The sequence below is a fragment of the Euprymna scolopes genome, chromosome 36 (assembly GCF_053919585.1).
Source record: "Euprymna scolopes isolate OS-2025 chromosome 36, ASM5391958v1, whole genome shotgun sequence".
Lineage (NCBI taxonomy): Eukaryota > Metazoa > Mollusca > Cephalopoda > Sepiida > Sepiolidae > Euprymna > Euprymna scolopes.
Genome location: NC_136517.1, coordinates 9,905,735 through 9,925,258, shown reverse-complemented (window position 1 = coordinate 9,925,258; position 19,524 = coordinate 9,905,735). Strand labels below are relative to the sequence as shown.

General features: G+C 33.6%; 1 protein-coding gene across 1 annotated transcript in view; it reads right to left on the bottom strand.

Annotated features, from left to right (window-relative positions):
* LOC145260326 (glucosamine 6-phosphate N-acetyltransferase-like) overlaps window positions 1-19,524 on the bottom strand; it is a 64,730-nt gene that overhangs the window by 31,934 nt on the left and 13,272 nt on the right. The window contains exon 2 of the mRNA XM_080118217.1: window positions 770-908. Coding sequence (XP_079974343.1) covers window positions 770-908 — 139 coding nt within the window. The remainder of the gene's footprint in view (window positions 1-769; window positions 909-19,524) is intronic.

The following is a 19,524-nucleotide window of genomic DNA, read 5'->3' as shown; positions in this document are numbered from 1 at the left end:
AAAACAAACCCCAAAAAAGCATACAAAAATAAAAAACAAAAAAAGCCATACAAAAACCAAAACCAAAAAAGCTATGCGAAAACCAAAACCAAAAAAGCTATATATAAAAAACAACAAAGCCATACAAAAAACAACAAAGCCATACAAAAAACAACAAAGCCATACAAAAAACAATAAAGCCATACAAAGAAACAACAAAGCCATACAAAAACAACAAAGCCATACAAAAAAACAACAAAGCCATACAAAAACAACAAAGCCATACAAAAACAACAAAGCCATACAAAAAACAACAAAGCCATACAAAAACAACAAAGCCATACAAAAAACAACAAAGCCATACAAAAACAATAAAGCCATACAAAAACAATAAAGCCATACAAAAAAACAACAAAGCCATACAAAAAAACAACAAAGCCATACAAAAACAACAAAGCCATACAAAAAAAACAAAGCCATACAAAAAAAACAAAGCCATACAAAAAACAACAAAGCCATACAAAAAACAACAAAGCCATACAAAAAACAACAAAGCCATACAAAAAACAACAAAGCCATACAAAAACAATAAAGCCATACAAAAACAATAAAGCCATACAAAAAAACAACAAAGCCATACAAAAACAACAAAGCCATACAAAAAAAACAAAGCCATACAAAAAACAACAACAACAAAGCCATACAAACAACAACAAAGCCATACAAACAACAAAAAAGGCATACAAACAACAAAAAAGGCATACAAAAAACAAAAACACAAAATAGTTACCTTTTTCGTAATCTGACTGACATAAGGGTCTCACTTTAAAGCACTTCTGTAAATTTGTTAAATTCTTGCTTCCAACAAAGTTGGCAATGTCCAGATCTTCTAATAATTTGGAGTCAAATAGTGCAACATCAGTGCCATTCTGGAAAAAACAAATGGGACAAATTGCAAATGCATTCTCGAGTCGATAACTTCTTTTTTCATAAATACCAAATATCTTTGCACAAACTAGCTGTTCTTACCTGGTGTGCCCAGTTTTGAATTTATTTACACTTTTTTTTTGTTATGCCTTTTTTTTTTTTTTTTTTTTTTTAAGTATTCCTTCTCCCTAGTTTTTTTTTTTTATTTAAATTTCAATTAAAGGGGAGTAACTGTATGGACGGAGACAGATTTAAGTCCCTTTTTCTCTAAAATGACAACTATTTAAAAATAACTCCGACCTGGACAAAGTATTTTCTGAAAGAAATTGAATTACATTTCATTCTTTATACCAACATGAATCGGTTCAATAGAAAGAAAACAAGAAAAAAACTGACAAACCAGAATCAATTGACTTTGTAGAAAAAAAAAAGATAGACAACAATGCGACTGACTTTAATTTATATATCAAAAAGAGATTGGATGAGATTTTATACTAATTTGTAGTAATAAAAATAGTAAAACTGCATTTATTTTTTTTTCATAAAGGATGTTTTTTCTTTTTATATGGATATTTAAAATAAAGTAATTTCTGAAAAAAATATCTACATTTTAGAAGTAATGACAACTTAAAAAACGGGTAAACTCTAAAAGTGAACTTAGTTTTGATTTTTTAATAAGAACGAAGCAAAGCATAAAAAAGAACAAAAAGGTACAATAATTTGTTAAAAATAAGAGTTATTTCCCTTTGCTCAGTTGTTACTAAATATTAAAAAAATCTACTGAAGTATGTTAGACGCAAATAACACGACACAACTAAAAATTAGTTTGTCAGAATCAAAATCTGAATTGTCAGCTTAAATACTACATTTTATGTATATAGGCCTAACTTTTAAAATTCGGCCAACAATTTTATAGCATAAAAGACATGATAAAAAAAAATGTGATTTGAAATTATAGTTACAATCGCATAGCTTAAAATGAAATTAAAACATATTTCTTTCTATTTAAAACAAAAATGCATTATTTTTTAATTGCTTTTCATCAAATTTAAACTGAAATAAACATAAGCAAATGTCACATTACTATTAGCTGTATCCACATAAGAGAATTGGTTTTTGTTTGAATAAAAAAATACTGTTGATAGATTAGAAAGTAGAGGGCGCTGCTAGAGTTGTAAATTAAAAATATTCATGTTTAGTTCATTCTCTATTTTTTTTAATCTATACTCTTAAAAATTTGGTGTTTTTTTGTGTATTGATATTCATATTAAAAACTTTTTTCTATTTAAAAAAATAAAAAATACAATTTTGTTATATATGGGTTGTGCAATTGCATTCATCTGCAAAAGATCTAGCTAATTTTCATATTCTTTTAAACATTCATTTTAATTAATTCCCTATTAGTTTTTTCAGTTTTCTTATGGGATAATCATCTTTAGTTAACTATTACGTGTAATTATATTCATGCAGATATTCTACATGATTTATACTTGCGTAATATTTGCATAAAAAGGTTATAGCAACCACAAACCTCTTTGTTTAAAAAATTTTGCCTACCAAACTCCTGTGTCAGTTTTTGATCTTCAGACATGAAACTTAATATATAGGGTATTCGAACCCATCTGAAACTTTATATTTGGGTTTTAGCCGGGAAAAACCAGTGCAAAAATGTGAAAATGAAAAAAATGGAATTTGTCAGGTGAAGGTCATTGAATAGTTTTTGACCTTTAAGTGTTTTTTTTTTTTTTTTTTAGTTCCTTATATTAAGTAGATTTATGCCTTGCTTGGAGTGATTTTAAAAAAATAAAATAATAAATCTCACCCAACACACAGATTAGCATTTCATAACCGATTTAATTACAAGTTTTTTTTTATTCAGAAATTAATTAGTAACTTCATAAATAAAACAGTGTGTGTGTGTGTGTGTCCGTAAATACTTAACCAATAAACTACTGGTCACATACACATACACTAAAATTAACAGAAACTAGTAATCATATATCAAGGATGGCTTATAATGAGTAAAATCTGTTTGGATGGATGACTAATGCGTACAGAAATATGTTGGCAAGTTGAAATACAAAATGTTCATTTCAACTTGCGGACATATTTCTATTACTTTTGCATATGTGAAAATTCAATCATAACTAGAAATGGTTTCATTAAAAAATTTTTTTATCTATCTGTCGAGTTAGCTCAAATGGTAGGGAACGCAGCTGGAATGCTAAATGTTTTGCTTTCGATTCTAGCTGATGCCATTAAAAAAATCTTTGGAAATCAGTACTATATATATTAGGTACAATATGATATTCAATACAGAATTAGTTCTGTAATAATACATATGAAATATGCATGACTTAAAATATATTTAAGCGTACTTTATGCCCCCCTCCCAATTCATTAAAAACATTTATTTGTACTAAAAGGTACATTTATCCTCCACACATATCCAAAATATTGAATGTGCAGCCAATAAGGAATTCCCATTTATCAAAAAATACCACACCATCCACACACACACACACACACACACACACACACACACACTGTACTAATGTGCTAAGAAATCAAGTTCATATTCATTGTCTCAAGTTTCCAGATAATCTTTTTAATTTTGATTTCCAAGTAAAATAACTTATTTTATGAAATGTGAAGGCAATTTTTATGAAATTGTGAAGAGCAATTGTTTTCAGAGATAAGAGAAGAGAAAGTGAAAATGAATAAATAAACAAATAAAAAAAAAGATCAAAATTAAAACTTTTCTAAAAGCTGATAAGACTAAAAAGGTTAATTGAAATCTTGTTTATTAAGTTAGAATTACAAATGCAAAAGGGAAAAATCCTTATCTAAAAATCTATCATTACACTGAAATCAACGTTTGCTTCTCTAAGGCTTTTTTTTTTTACCTGTACATTTTAACCATTTTGGATTCTTAGTTGTAGAAAAGGAAGTTAATAAGCATCCTCATAACATCAAATCCTCTCCGATGGAAGCAATAGAGGACACATATCAATATTTTTTTTACGAGTAAATACATCCGTTAAAAAAAAAAAAAAAGAAAAAAAAAAAAAGAAGATTAATTCTATCTGAAAATCATAGAAATTAGTAGTACATAGAGGTTTTCATTTATTCTCGGGCAACACCAAAACTTCTTGTTAGCATTTTATAAGTACAAACAAGGAGTGTAAATAAGTGCAAAATATATAACATTGTTGTCTACAACAAAAATATATAACATTGTTGTCTACAACAAAAATATATAACATTGTTGTCTACAACAAAAATATATAACATTGTTGCCTACAACAAAAATATATAACATTGTTGCCTACAACAAAAATATATAACATTGTTGTCTACAACAAAAATATATAACATTGTTGTCTACAACAAAAATATATAACATTGTTGCCTACAACAAAAATATATAACATTGTTGTCTACAACAAAAATATATAACATTGTTGCTTACAACAAAAATATATAACATTGTTGTCTACAACAAAAATATATAACATTGTTGCCTACAACAAAAATATATAACATTGTTGCCTACAACAAAAATATATAACATTGTTGCTTACAACAAAAATATATAACATTGTTGCTTACAACAAAAATATATAACATTGTTGTCTACAACAAAAATATATAACATTGTTGTCTACAACAAAAATATATAACATTGTTGTCTACAACAAAAATATATAACATTGTTGTCTACAACAAAAATATATAACATTGTTGTCTACAACAAAAATATATAACATTGTTGTCTACAACAAAAATATATAACATTGTTGTCTACAACAAAAATATATAACATTGTTGTCTACAACAAAAATATATAACATTGTTGTCTACAACAAAAATATATAACATTGTTGCCTACAACAAAAATATATAACATTGTTGCCTACAACAAAAATATATAACATTGTTGTCTACAACAAAAATATATAACATTGTTGCTTACAACAAAAATATATAACATTGTTGTCTACAACAAAAATATATAACATTGTTGCCTACAACAAAAATATATAACATTGTTGCCTACAACAAAAATATATAACATTGTTGCTTACAACAAAAATATATAACATTGTTGCTTACAACAAAAATATATAACATTGTTGTCTACAACAAAAATATATAACATTGTTGTCTACAACAAAAATATATAACATTGTTGTCTACAACAAAAATATATAACATTGTTGTCTACAACAAAAATATATAACATTGTTGTCAACAAAAATATATAACATTGTTGTCTACAACAAAAATATATAACATTGTTGTCTACAACAAAAATATATAACATTGTTGTCTACAACAAAAATATATAACATTGTTGTCTACAACAAAAATATATAACATTGTTGTCTACAACAAAAATATATAACATTGTTGCCCACAACAAAAATATATAACATTGTTGCCCATAACAAAAATATATAACATTGTTGTCTACAACAAAAATATATAACATTGTTGTCTACAACAAAAATATATAACATTGTTGTCTACAACAAAAATATATAACATTTTTGCCCACAACAAAAATATATAACATTGTTGCCCATAACAAAAATATATAACATTGTTGTCTACAACAAAAATATATAACATTGTTGTCTACAACAAAAATATATAACATTGTTGTCTACAACAAAAATATATAACATTTTTGCCTACAACAAAAATATATAACATTGTTGCCTACAACATACGATATGTGCGTAGCAGTCGCAATGATGTTGATCGCTATTTTTTAAAAATTTATTTCAACTGTCTATACATCTGTCACATTGCTTTTAGTAGCCAATCACCAAATCACAATTCCATAAAATAGCGTAGAGATCATGATCCCCCCCCCTTCAAATGATGATTAACAGTAATAAACATTTGTATCTATTTCCTGTGGCGGAGTAGAACAACGCTAATGAGGTTCTTTGGTCATTCAATAACCAATCAGGATATTTGGCATAGCAATTTCTACTGAATCTTTATGACCCCACCATCATTTTAAGAGCTTTAGGGTTTGCAGAGTTTCCAGAGACCCAGGAAGAAAGACACCAAGATCTTCTCCTGCCATTTGTTGATTAGACACTGAACATAGCTATTATTTTTTTCTACTAATGAGTCACCGTTTATCAAGACTAAAAAACCATTGGAGGATAAAGGTTAATGAGATAATGTTCTCAACTTCTTTACTAACTCAGTGTTTGAGAGATAAACAGAACTTTACTGTAATGCATGTGAGTAAGAGGCCAAGACCCAAGTAAAATGTAATAAAAATATTTTAAAAAAGAAAACAAAAAAAACTCAGTGTTTGAGCGGTTAAGGATAACTTTAATGGAGTATTCGAATATTTATGCATCTCATATCGAGATCAAGTATCAGCCTGAGGAATATCTTATACAGAGATCAAGTGTAAAGGGCAACCTTGATTTCAGAGAACTTGAAACAAAAACGAAAAAAAAAATATTCTTTAAATAAATTTGTAATTTGCATTATCATATTTTCCTATACATATGCAGTAGTTTTATTAACAGTAAAACATCTGATTCTAACAGCAACAAAACCATGGATGGGCTGATTGACGAGGACATATCCTCAACTGGTACAAAGGTGAATACTCCACCAGCCAAAGGGAATTCTTGTTCTGGAATACAGTAAGACCAAGAGACCACAAGAAAAGTGCACTGTAACTTATTTAAATGGTCAATTGAGAATAGGAAGATTATATCCAACTTCTTTACTAACTCTGTGTTGAGAGGTTAAGGAGAACTTCAATGGAATGTTCGAATATTTATGTATTTATGGAATGTTCGAATATTTATGTATTTATGGAATGTTCGAATATTTATGTATTTATGGAATGTTCGAATATTTATGTATTTATGGAATGTTCGAATATTTATGTATTTATGGAATGTTCGAATATTTATGTATTTATGGAATGTTCGAATATTTATGTATTTATGGAATGTTCGAATATTTATGTATTTATGGAATGTTCGAATATTTATGTAACTCAAATAGAAATCAAGAGTTAGTATGTATAAAAGGGTCCCTTGAGTTTTGTGATTTTATACCGAAATAAAAAAAAAAAAAAAAAGTACAAGTATAGGTCAATTTAGAAAATGTCTAAGATAAATATGTGCATGAAGGTGAAGTCACTTGTGCAACTGGTACCATGTAATCCGATACTATCTGCCACGTGGTTGAGTCAGAGGTGACTAAGCTAGTTTCCCCACCGGTACTTCCTACCAGACCTTTTAAAATCTCATCCTGAAACCTGTAGAGTTTGCAGACCAGAGTTTCAAGACAACCACAAAGTAAGACGCCTACACTCTCTCCTACCACTTCAAGACACCCCAAGAACAGTTATCATTACTTGACCATATACAGCTTTCAAGTGCTGGGTTGGAGGAATTATTTTTTTCCCTCAACCTCCAGTCTAGACTTGAGGTGACGTATTATCTATTGACCGAGATCTTGTCCTGTGCAGTTCTATGAGGTCCACACTTCCAGACTTTTCTTTATCACTCTTTGTCTTTGAATGGGTCTACTGCGAGGAAGGTGGGCTCTCTCTACCATACCAGAAAGTTACTTACGCCTGAGAGTATCCTGTACCTTTACAAGGCCACTATTTAACGGTGTACGAGTATTGATGTCACATTTGGGCTGGTGCCACTAGTCTCTCACTCCTGGACATGGTTCAAAAGAGAGTTGCTAACCCAATTGATCCTGAACTGTCAGCTGGGTTTCAGCCTCTGTCCCACTGACGAAATGTTGCATCCCTCTGCCTGTTTTACAACTATTTTAATGGTAGATACTCTGACGAACTACAAGCCCTTGTACTCCCATACATAAATACCCCTGACAAACATAGCAAGCAGCAAAATCCCACCCCTACACAGAGATTCCCAGATGCCAAAAAGCCTTCTACTCTAATAGTTTCTTCCCCAGAACTGCTAGACTTTGGAAATTTCCTTCCCGGTTCCTGTTTCCCAGTCTGTACTGACATGCAGAAATTCTAGCGTAATGTGAATAGACATCTTGTTGCTAAACTCCCTAAATAGTGTCCACGCAATTATGTCCCAGATAATAGCTATATCAAAGTAGCACTATACTTTGTTTGGTGTGAAAATACAAGAAAAACAAAATGCCAATGGAGCTACCAAAACATTTTTTGTAGGTCAGTGTTCTTTCTCTAGGGCGCTGGCTTTTCAAATTACATTTTATGACCTTGTTTTACATCTTCCCATCGTGGGAAGGAAATAAATACCAGCCCCCCCCCCAAAGATCTGTTGGCAGTAGATACCCACTTTATTTAATTCTTTTCAACAAAACTGAAGACCCACTGCTCAAAACAACGAGATATTATAAAAAGGCTGACTGGGAAGCCATCAGGGATCTCATCAGAGACGCCCCATGGCGAAATATCCTTTCACTTGCTGCTGAACAGTGCACAAATGAAACAACTGAATGGTTCAAAGCAGCAATTGAAGCACATGTTCCCACGCAGAAATTTTATAGCAAGCCCCACTCTCCCCAATGGTTTACTTCTACTTGTGCAACTGCAATTGCTGCAAGGCAGCATGCGTACAACAGATTCAACCGACATAAGTCCAATTCAAACAGACAGAAGTATATAGAAGCTAGAAGTAATTGTAAGGAAGAAATAGCGACAGCTAAGAGAGAATTTACTGAAATCACCAGAAAACACATTGAAGCACAGAAATTAGGAACCCGTGATGGTTGGAAAATCTACAATTGTGTAGTCAATAATAGGCAATCAACAATCACTATCCAACAATCACAAAAAAAAAAAAAAAAAAAAAAAAAAAGCAGATATATCAAAATTTGAATTTAACTATAATAAGTATTATGGCATCTGTTCAGTGCACATTTACTTATAAGTATGGCCAACCACTTATAATTCAGTAACTGTAATTTTTTTTCCAAAATAATCAATTATAATAAACAGAACGACTCATAGAAATCTATCTATATTCTTTTTTTCATTTTAATATACTTTCATAGAAATGTTTCTGTTATGTCAAAAAAAAAAATCTATTTTCTTTACATCACAAGTGTCACACTCATACATCAATTCCATAGCTAATATAACATACTGACCCAACGGGTCACGGGTAGTCTAGTGTGTATATATATATATATATATATATATATATATATTTATTTATTTATTAGTGATCGGATGATTCCAATATTTTTACGGATTCCATTCTAAATTACACATTCCGATCTTTGAAGTCTAAATATTTATCTATAATGTTGATTTTTGTGCTTTTAATTTTCAAATTGCTATAAAAACCCATATAATATGTGCATATATTTTCACAAATGTAAAATAAACTCGTATAAGTTGATCTATAGATTTTAGTTTTGCTTCAATAAATATTTATCATTTAAGTTTTGTAACAAAAACAAACAAAACAAAATCAATGAAAAGAAATTTTTTTTTCTCTCTGAAAATATACAAATTTTTACGATTCCGATAAAAAAAAAATTTTTTTTTTTTATTTGGATTTCCAATTAATTGTCCAAACACTGATTTTATATATATTAGTCCCTCAGGGGTTCATGTTGGACCCAACTCTCTTCCTGATCTACATCAATGATCTTCCAAATCACATCCTAAGATCATATGCAGTCATTTACGCTGACGACACTTACCTATGGCAACACTTCATTCTCTCTTTTTTTTTTTTTTTTTTTACAAGGTAGTCACCACTTATCAAGGCCCGGAAGCCACTCGGGGATAAGGATTATTGTTTGTACAGTACGTTAGTGTTGGAGATTTGATAAAGTGTCTTACTTAAGGGGGCGGTTCATCAGGATTTTTGTTTACATTGAACTTGAAGACATCCAGGTTGTAATCAGGTGGGAAACAGGCAACCGGAACAGAGTTCCACAGGCGTGCAGTTCTAAGAAAGAAGCTTTGTTCATGGAATCTACGTTTTGATTTTGCCACAGATAAGGAGTGGGGAAAATTTTTGACAGTGGTTTCAACTAGGCGGGTTTTTATCGTGAAAGATTGGCGAGGGGGGACGAGAGATTGGAGTTCAGACGAGCACCTGCCATCGTAGTAACGATAAAACAAAGACAGGCTCGCAACGTCTCTCCTGTGGGAGAGAGGTTGCAGGGAAGAGAAAAGGGCATCACCCAATAGGCCACGAAGCCTATTTTGTACTCAGTCAAGGCAGGATAGGCTGTTTTTAGCAGCACCTGCCCAGATGTAGCAGCAGTATTCCATCCTTGGAAGTACTTGGCTTTTATACAGATAGAGAATTGCATCAGGGGTGAGATATCTTCTGAAGCGGCAGAAGGATCCTACCATTTTTCCAGCAACCTTGGCAACTGACTTGATGTACATGTTCCATTTCAGGTCAGGAGTAAAAGTCAAGCCCAGAAGCTTATCAAAACATGGAGCTTCCCCTAGACGAGAGCCACCCATTTCAATTGATGCCAGATGGGGATCAGAGCGTTGATGATGCAAAGATAGGAGCTTGGTTTTAGATGCATTCAAAGTAATCAGCCACCTCCTCCCCCACTGTACCATGTGCTCAAGATCAGAGAAGAGAGAATCTCTACCTCTGATCTGAAATGGAACATGTACATCAAATCTATTGCCAAGATCATTGAAAAAAAATGGTGGGATTATTCTACCGCTCTGTTGCAATTCTCTACCTATATAAAAGCCAATTATGTCCTAGGAAGGAGTTTTATTGCCACATCTGGGCAGGAGCTGCTAGAAGCATCTTATCCGGCCTTGAAAAATAGACTTCGTAACCTAGTAGGCGGTGCCCTTTTCTCTTCCCTGCAACCTCTTTCCCACAGAAGAGACGTTGCAAGCCTGTCTCTGCTCTATCATTATTTCATGGCAGGTGCTCATCTGAGCTCCAATCTATGGTCCCTCCTTTCTATTGGATATATTTTGATGCCAATCCCAAGAATAAGAATATATCTGTCTGTAAGTTATATCAAGCCATCATATCAAGGGGTAGCAAATCAGCAAAAACTTTTACAACAACTAATTTGTTAAAATCATCTTATGTTTATTCAAAAGAAACAAAAGATGCAGATAAGAAAAGGAAACAATGAATGTTCAGGGATAGACATTCCAAGAACAAATGGCAGCAATTACAAGTCTCCAGCAAATCACCAAATTACTATAGAATCAATACTGGCCAAGAAGAAAATTTGGGAGCTTAATGACCACAGGTCACAAGAAATCCATTATCTGATAGGAGAAATGATTGCCGTTAATATCAATAGTAATCATTTCTCCTACCAGATAATGTTCATATTCAGAAACATCTGACATTGGATTTAAAAGGCTTATTGCAAAATAAAAAAAGTGCTTCACTAAAAAAATAATTCCCAATATATTTACAAAAGTAAAAACAAAAATTCAATCATCTCTTGATGAAATTAGCAGCATTTCTTGGACTACAAACATTTGAACAGCTGATACAAATAATACTTTCTTTCTAAGTTTGACAGGTCATTAGATTTCAAATGACTTAGAGCTAGGCTTAGATTTATTTACTTTGCTCCCCCATACGGGCAGAGTTAAACACCAAGGTCGTTTTTTTAATGTGGAGAAAGGAACAAAAATTTTAAATTGTCTCAGTTGTGAAGGATTTCTCCTTCACTGAGAACAAAAAATTGAAGTGTAGTATCAGAACTACTACACTTTAAGGTATCAAATCTTTTATTCAGGTTAAAATACAAACATAAAAAAATTTAGGCACAAGGCCAACTCAAAAAGAGGAGAAAATGGTGGTCGTTGGTCATCTTTGTCACTCCAGAACTAAACAAAACGTTCTCTTAGCTAGCCTGCTCTTTCACCATAATACTGCATTTACCCATTCATACTGGGGGACGTCTACTTAAAACACAATTGTTTAAAACATTTTTTATTTGTGTGTAAAAACAAAAAAAGATAATGGTATTACAATAATTAATTTGTGTCGAGGGCAGGAGGAAAAAATACAAAAGTGGTTAGTAGGACCCTCCCAACCCCGTCTAATTGATAGATTGCCCGTTTCATTTCAGGACAGTCTCTAAGTGGAGGTGCCCTGTAGATGGAACAAAATAGAGAAAAAAATTGGTGGGTGAGGGGGGGTGTCAGTGATTGATTTCTTTCTCTCTAAGATGGGTTAAATTTAGAGACAGGGGAAGAAAAAATTGCAATTATGAGAGGGTGAGGATCTTGGAGGTTTCCAAGTCGGGGAAGGATGGGGCACTCACTCGGCTAGCTAAGAGGCTAAATTAAGATTAGAGTGGGTCCGAAACTGCAGGCTCCACACCTAGGCGGGGAACATGTATTCAAATTTGGCTCCTTTTCGTACACACAGACTTGCTATGTGTAGCCATCTTCGGTCAAATACTGCGCGATGCAGCCTTCTTCTATCACATCTGATCTTCACTTGTAGTTGGTGTTTAAAGAAAGCGATCAGATCCTGATCAGAAAAAGACAACCTTCCCTCTGGCCATTTGCAGTCACGACGTCCAACTTTGATTTTGGCCCGAAGGTCAAGAAATCTCTTAGAGTTGTTCCATTCCCTGGTAAACACACAGGTGCAAGAATAAATGAAGACTTGCACAATGTTCCGGGTGAGTATAAAATCTCCAATAAAATTTTCTTAGTCGTGTGGGATTCAGGAACAAATAAGGTTGCTGGTGTGAGGAATTATGGTTTAGAATCACAATCATGCTTTATACAAACATCGAAACTCAATAAATGACTCATTATTTCCCAACACACTGTGAAGAAAATCATTACAACTAACACAAATATAGTCTCTCTTTAATTACTCACCATCAGCAATTAGCAAATTAACTGTAACACATCATCAGCTTAATTTGAAAAAGCAAACTCATTCAAAAGCTGTCCAATCTAATTCTGATATTTCTGACTTTAGTGGAATCCTTTTTATCACTGTTGAACAATTCAGTGAATCAATGGAAACAAGATTTTCATCTATTATATAAATCTCACCTGTCTGTTAGTGTGTGTGTGTATGTATGTGTGTATGTCTGCCTAAAACTCTCGACAGAGGCAACGGATTTTCACAAGATCAGTATTATTTTGAAGCTCGACCCTTCGGACAACAAATATAAAAAAAAAATGATCAAAATCATTAATTCCTTCACCCTCAACTGAGCACTTTTCTACAGGGAGGGGTGGTTTTTTTCATCACTATTTTCAAAAGTCATCGTCTCTTTTCGATTGACTAGCCTTAATTTAAACCTACGTCACTTCTGATTTGGTGATAGGCGCAACAGCTAACGCACCATGTTTCCCCCACCCCCACTTTCTTTTCCTTCTTTGCAATCCAGGTTTGGGCCTGCCTACTAAAACTTTTTTTTTTTTTTTTTGCTCAATACACACCTTCAAACACCCGGGCAACCAAGCTAGTTCAATCTAAATGATAAAAACTTGTGTTTCTACTGAGAAACTACTGAGGTTGTTAAGAATTATACCTAGATCCAAGATTCACATTTAAATTTCAAAATAATGACATGCAAAACACTAAGAATTGGATTCTATATCTACTTTCTACTGATGATAATGATGCAGAATCAGCAGGATACACTTCAAGCTCTGTTGAGGGTCCAGAAGATCAAAGTAAAAGTAAAACTGTATCTTTCAAGCCTTTTTGATGAATTAGCTACAGTAACAAATTCAAACTTAAAGCAGATAGAGGCTGAGTTAAACCTGGAGTCTGCAACTGCAAACACAGTAGAAATACAAGAAAGAGTAAATCTCTTATGCTTATGTGCACAAAAGAACTTGATTATTGTGTAGCCTTATCACTATTCGCAAGAGGTGATGATCTATGTCAGTGACGGAAAAAGACACAGTAAACCTTACCACTGCTGAGTAAACTAAATAAAAATTATTGGTGGTATAATCCCTGGTATTGCTTATCAGGAAGAAGAGAGAAAAAAAAATCAGCATTAAGACAACACCGATTTTATATATATGTAACATTAGAAATATGAAAGTTCAGGGGGAGAAATAATGAAAAGAGGTGTGTGTGTGTAGCAGAAGCTTGTTCTTTTTTTTGGGGGGGGGAGGGAATGGTGTGTGTGTATGTGTGTGTGTGTGTGTGTGTGCGCGCGCGCGCGTGTGCGTGTGTGTGTGTGTGAATCATGAATCAGTTGACACATATTTCTTATCTTTTACAGAATTGTTCCATTATTTGTGTCCGAGTTTGACGTTGTTAGATTTTATTTTTAATAATTGTTCTCACCAAGGTGCGAGCGTTTATTTGGGGTTGATTAAGATGTCGAGTTTTTGTGAGTTTTGTTTAATGAAGTTATTTTTTACTTTGTAGCAAGATTCCAATCTTGTGGGATTCTTGTGTGTGTGTGTGTGTTTTTTTGTTTGTTTTTTCTTAGTTAAAAAAACTTTTGAGTTGAAGTCAATGAGATATTTATCATTTCACGTGGACATGGAAATAAAACTGGAAACGTGTTGAGATACACGAGTGATAGTTGGACTATAAAAATGCTGAAAACCTTTGGATTCTTTTTTTTTTTTTTGTGATTCGTTTTTCATTATTTTTGGCTTTTTGCTTTTTTTATGCCTCATCTTTAGAGGGTTTTATGAAATTTCTTGGAGGTCTTTTTTTTGTGTGTGTAGCAGAAGCTTGTTCTTTTTTTTGGGGGGGGGGAGGGAATGGGGTCTGTGAGATGGGTATGTATGCTGACGACAGTACACCACGGTCTATAACAGACACGACAGGAAAACAAATGAACACACATCTAAAGAAATGGCAGAAACACAAGAGGAAGACCTCCATCTGTAGTGGAATGAGGACATAAATGGTTGGTCACATTCAATGCTGCCAAGACTAAACTTGTTTCCTTCAATAATTACAAGAAACCTTCCCGACCGCCAATAGCAATGGCCAATGACTTTATCCGAAAGTACATCTTTTAAACTCCTCGGCCTAACGTTCACAGGAAACATGAGTTGGAACAACTACATTGAGAACATTGCCAGGACCGCTGCGAGGAAGGTAGGTTCTCTGCTATTAACGCCTAAAAGTATCCTATAAGGCCACCATTCGCCCATGTATGGAGTATTGTTGTCATATTTGGGCTGGTGTATCTGCCACTAGTCTCTCTCTCTCCTAGACAAGGTTCAAAAGAGAGTCGCCAATCTGATAGGTCCTGAACTGTCAGCTAAACTTCAGCCTCTGTCACATCGACGAAATGTTGCATCCCTCTGCCTGTTCTACAAGTACTTTAACGGTGCTTGCTCTGACGAACTGCAAGCACTTGTGCCCCCTCGATGTAAATACCTCCCAACAAACTCGAAAGCAGCTAAATCCCACCCCTTCACAGTAGAGATCCCTAGATGCAAGAGAGCCTTCTACTTCAGTAGTTTCTTCCCCAGAACAGCTAGACTTTGGAATTCCCTTCCAGGTCTCTGCTTCCGACGGTACTGACATGCAGAAGGTCAAGTATAACGTTAACCGACATCTTGCTGCCCAACTCCCCACATAGTACCCCTGATGCTTATGTCCCTGATAGTAGCCCCCTACAACAAAGTGGCAATGTACCTTGTTTGGGGTGAAAATGCAATAAAAAATAAAACAGTCTGAGATGGGTATATTTGCTGATGACACCACACTCTATAACAGGCATGGGGAGAAAATGAATGAACACATATCAGAAGGCAATGGTGGAAACCCTAGAGGAAGACTTCCAATCTGTAGTGGAATGGTGTCAAAAATGAATGGTAACATTCAATGCTGCTAAGACTAAGCTGCTTTACTTTAATAATTACAAAAAATTTTCTCAACCACTAATAGTTATGACTAATGATACATTACCTGAAAGTAATTTGTTCAAACTATTTTAATGGTAGATGCTTCAACGAACTACAAGCTCTTGTACCCCCCCTCGACATAAATACTTCCGACAAACCCAACAAGCAGCAAAATCCCACCCCTTCACAGTAGATTCCTAAATGCCAGAAAGCCTTCTACTCTAATAATTTCTTCTCCAGAACTGCTAGACATTGGAATTCCATTCCAGGTTCCTGCTTCCCCGACTGTACTGACATGCAGAAGTGTAATGTAAGCAGACATCTTGCTGCTCAACTCCCTACTTAGTATCCCTGCAATTCTGTCACAGATAGTAGCCCCCTACATCAAGGTGGTATGGTACCTTATTTGGGGTGAAAGTGCAATAAAAAAAAAATTATTGGTGGTATAATCCCTGGCATTGCTTATCATGAAGAAGAGAGAGAGAAATCAGCATTATACAAGGTTACCGATGTAACATTAGAAATATGAAAGTTCAGGGGGGGGGGGAATAATGAAAGTGTGAGAGAGAGAGAGTGTGATCAGTTGACACATATTTCTTATCTTTTACAGAATTGTTCCATTATTTGTGTCCGAGTTTGACTTTTGAGTTGAAGTCAATGAAAGATTTATCGTTTTATGTGGACATGGAAATAAAACTGGAAACGTGTTGAGATACACGAGTGATGGTTGGACTATAAAAATGCTGAATGTTATCGAATTCTTAGAGAAGCATTGGGGTCAGTCTATCAACCTACAATACTGATTAATAAAGTTGCACTTTGCCTAAAAACAAAATTGTTTTTTTAGTTCTTTCCCACTGCAAGAACTTAGATACCAGGGTGGGAAAGTGGGGCTGAGAAATCAGCTCCCCCACCCCCAGGAGGGGCACTCTGATCTGCAAAAAGTACCTGGGCAACCCGTCGGCATTCCTCAGTGAGGGCGCCTCAGGCGATTAGCAATCAACTAACCCCTTCTCAAAAAGAGAAGGTACAGCCTGGGAGGGTGGACCTCCTAGAACTGCACAGAACATAACTCCAAACAAAATCAACAGGGACCGGATCATTACAGGAATGCTCTAATCTCTTGATTTTGGGGGTCGAGGATAAAAATCTATAGCCGAGTTGAGTTTGCCTAAATATTGGTTTTATTTTGTAGGCCCGGGAATTATTGAGTGATGTGTTCAGTGATTGAATGAAACTGTTGATTTGAACTTTTGGTCACTTAAGAGTCAATATCTGAAACAACATTCACTGTCACTGCTACTTCGACGAACATAACCAATAATATGACGAGATATATATGAACACGTTTTATTGCTTTTTTTTCGATATAAATGATACATTTACTGTGGAATGTTATTTTTGAGTAATGAACTTGAAATTTGTTTTTAAAAACATGTGAATATTATTTGTTTTTTGATTAGTTTTTTTTGTAAAAACAAAAATGTGAAAATTACATTCTACAATCAAATTTTTGGTACTTATGCACTATTTGACCTGCACACTGAAATAATAACGTTATTTAGAAAACCATTCTTAACATGAGGGGATGGATGTTTTGTACCTATTCTGTACTGTCACCTAACAATTTAATAAAAAAAGCTATCAGAAAACCTGAAAATACTATTTAAAAAAAGTAGCTTGAGTCGAATAGTGCATAAGCGCCAGATTTTTAATTTTCAAAGAATTTTAAACTTTTTCCTAAAAAATTAAATTTGCAAAAAAAGTAAAATTTAAAGTCTAATGCAAGTGCAAATTTCCAAATTATTATTTTTGGTATTTTTTTTTTTTTGATGAGGACCTTTAATTTAAATCACTCCTACCTCTCAAAAAAAAAAAAAAAAAAAAAAATTCTCCCTTTGTTTAGGCGATTATGTATGAGCACCCAAAAAAAACTTGGATAAAAAAAAGCAACAATTATTTTCGAATTTACATTGAGGGGTTAATTTTGCATATAAATTTAACATAAAATGATCACCAACTGTCCGACTATACAGTGTCGGAGTAACATGTAATGTTTTAATTAAATCTTAGATGTAACAAACATGTCCCAAATTTTTTTTTTTTTTTGGTGGGGGGAGGGCACCTGAAGTTAAGGGAGTATTATCATGGCCACCGAGGGTAGCCGTGGTATTGTAGGGTGGAGGTTGTTACCACAGGGATTAATCGTTTTTTTTTTTTTTTTTTTTTTTTAATTTAGAATGGAATCAGCAATTGTATCGAAATCAGGAAAATTTTGGAATCGTCCCATCACTAATATATATATGTGTGTGTGTGTGTAAATTGTATTGTTACATAGAAGTAGAGCAAGCTAGAATATTAAAAGACGTTTAAGGCCCTTCTCCAAACAAGCACAGAGAAGACGTTGTATCATTTTTATTTTTGGAATGACAGTGTGTGAGAGGTCCCCTCTCCCAAACGGACACCCGGAAGGAATCAATTCATAAAGTCTATTTTTAGATCACGGTGTGCAAGAAAATATTTCATCAGATCCATTTTAGTTGGACATTGTAAAGTGGTTTATGGGAGGAAGCATCGTGAAGTGGTTTGGTAGGAGGAAGCAAAGACCCATCGCTGCTCGCAAGGGGGTTCCTCCCCTGACCACATTTTTTTTTTTTCAGCAAGAAAAGTCAGTTGACCAGCGGTTGTTGTTAAGATAGGTTAGCAGAACCCATGCGAAGAAGAAATGAAAAGAAAACTGGGATCGGTCGAACAGACGAATAATGGAAAAAAAAAAAAAAAAAAAAATTCCTCATCTGTTAAAAACAAAACCCAAGAATAAATGCTACCCGTAACAAACTTGAATGTTAAACATTTTCCTGCCACGGCTAAAGTACCGACTCATCCACCAAGACTTATATACTATTTTTTTTTTTTTCACCGAACTTTAATCTGGATTACTCCCTCCATGTCACATGCATCGATCGTGTAAATTAAGTTTTCTTTTGCACACCATTTTCCGAGGGTAAATGAAACCGGTTTTATTCCTCTGTTCGTTTTGGTATAAGGTAGATTCCTTCCCCTCATTTGTATCTCTTTTTGGGTTTGTTTTACTGTACACACAGATTCGAAAAAGTTGTCAAAGAACAAATCTATAGCAAATAAATGTTATCAAAGGCAAGACAAATTACTTTTCTACCTAACTGGATATTATTTTAGTGTTTTTATTTAATGTAACATGTTTATCAGCTCGAAAAACATACAATAATGTTTACCGATGTATTTGAAAATTGCAAATGGCGGGGCACTCTCTGGTAAATACGGTAAGCTTGGGAAAATGAGTTAAAACTAAAAAAACTAACAAAAATATTGTTAGAAACTCGCTCAATATATGTTACCATGACATAGGCTAACATATATTCGGTGGGTTTTTAACAGTATTTTGTGTATTTTTTTTTTTTAGTTTTAACTCGTTTTCCCAAACTTACCGTGTTTACCAGAGAGTGCCCCGGCCCCGCCATTTGCAATTTTCAAATACATCGGTAAACATTGTATGTTTTTCGAGCTGATAAACATGTTACATTAAATAAAAACACTAAAAAAAATATCCAGTTAGGTAGAAAAGTAAATTGTCTTGCCTTTGATAACATTATTTGTTATATATTTGTTTTTTGACAATTTTTTTCGGATCTATGTGTACAGTAATACACCCCCCCCTTTTTTTTTTTTTTTTTTTTTTAACCTGTTATTGCTTTGTATAATATTTTCCCGTATCATCCGTTGTTAAATATTTATTTTTACATTTACAC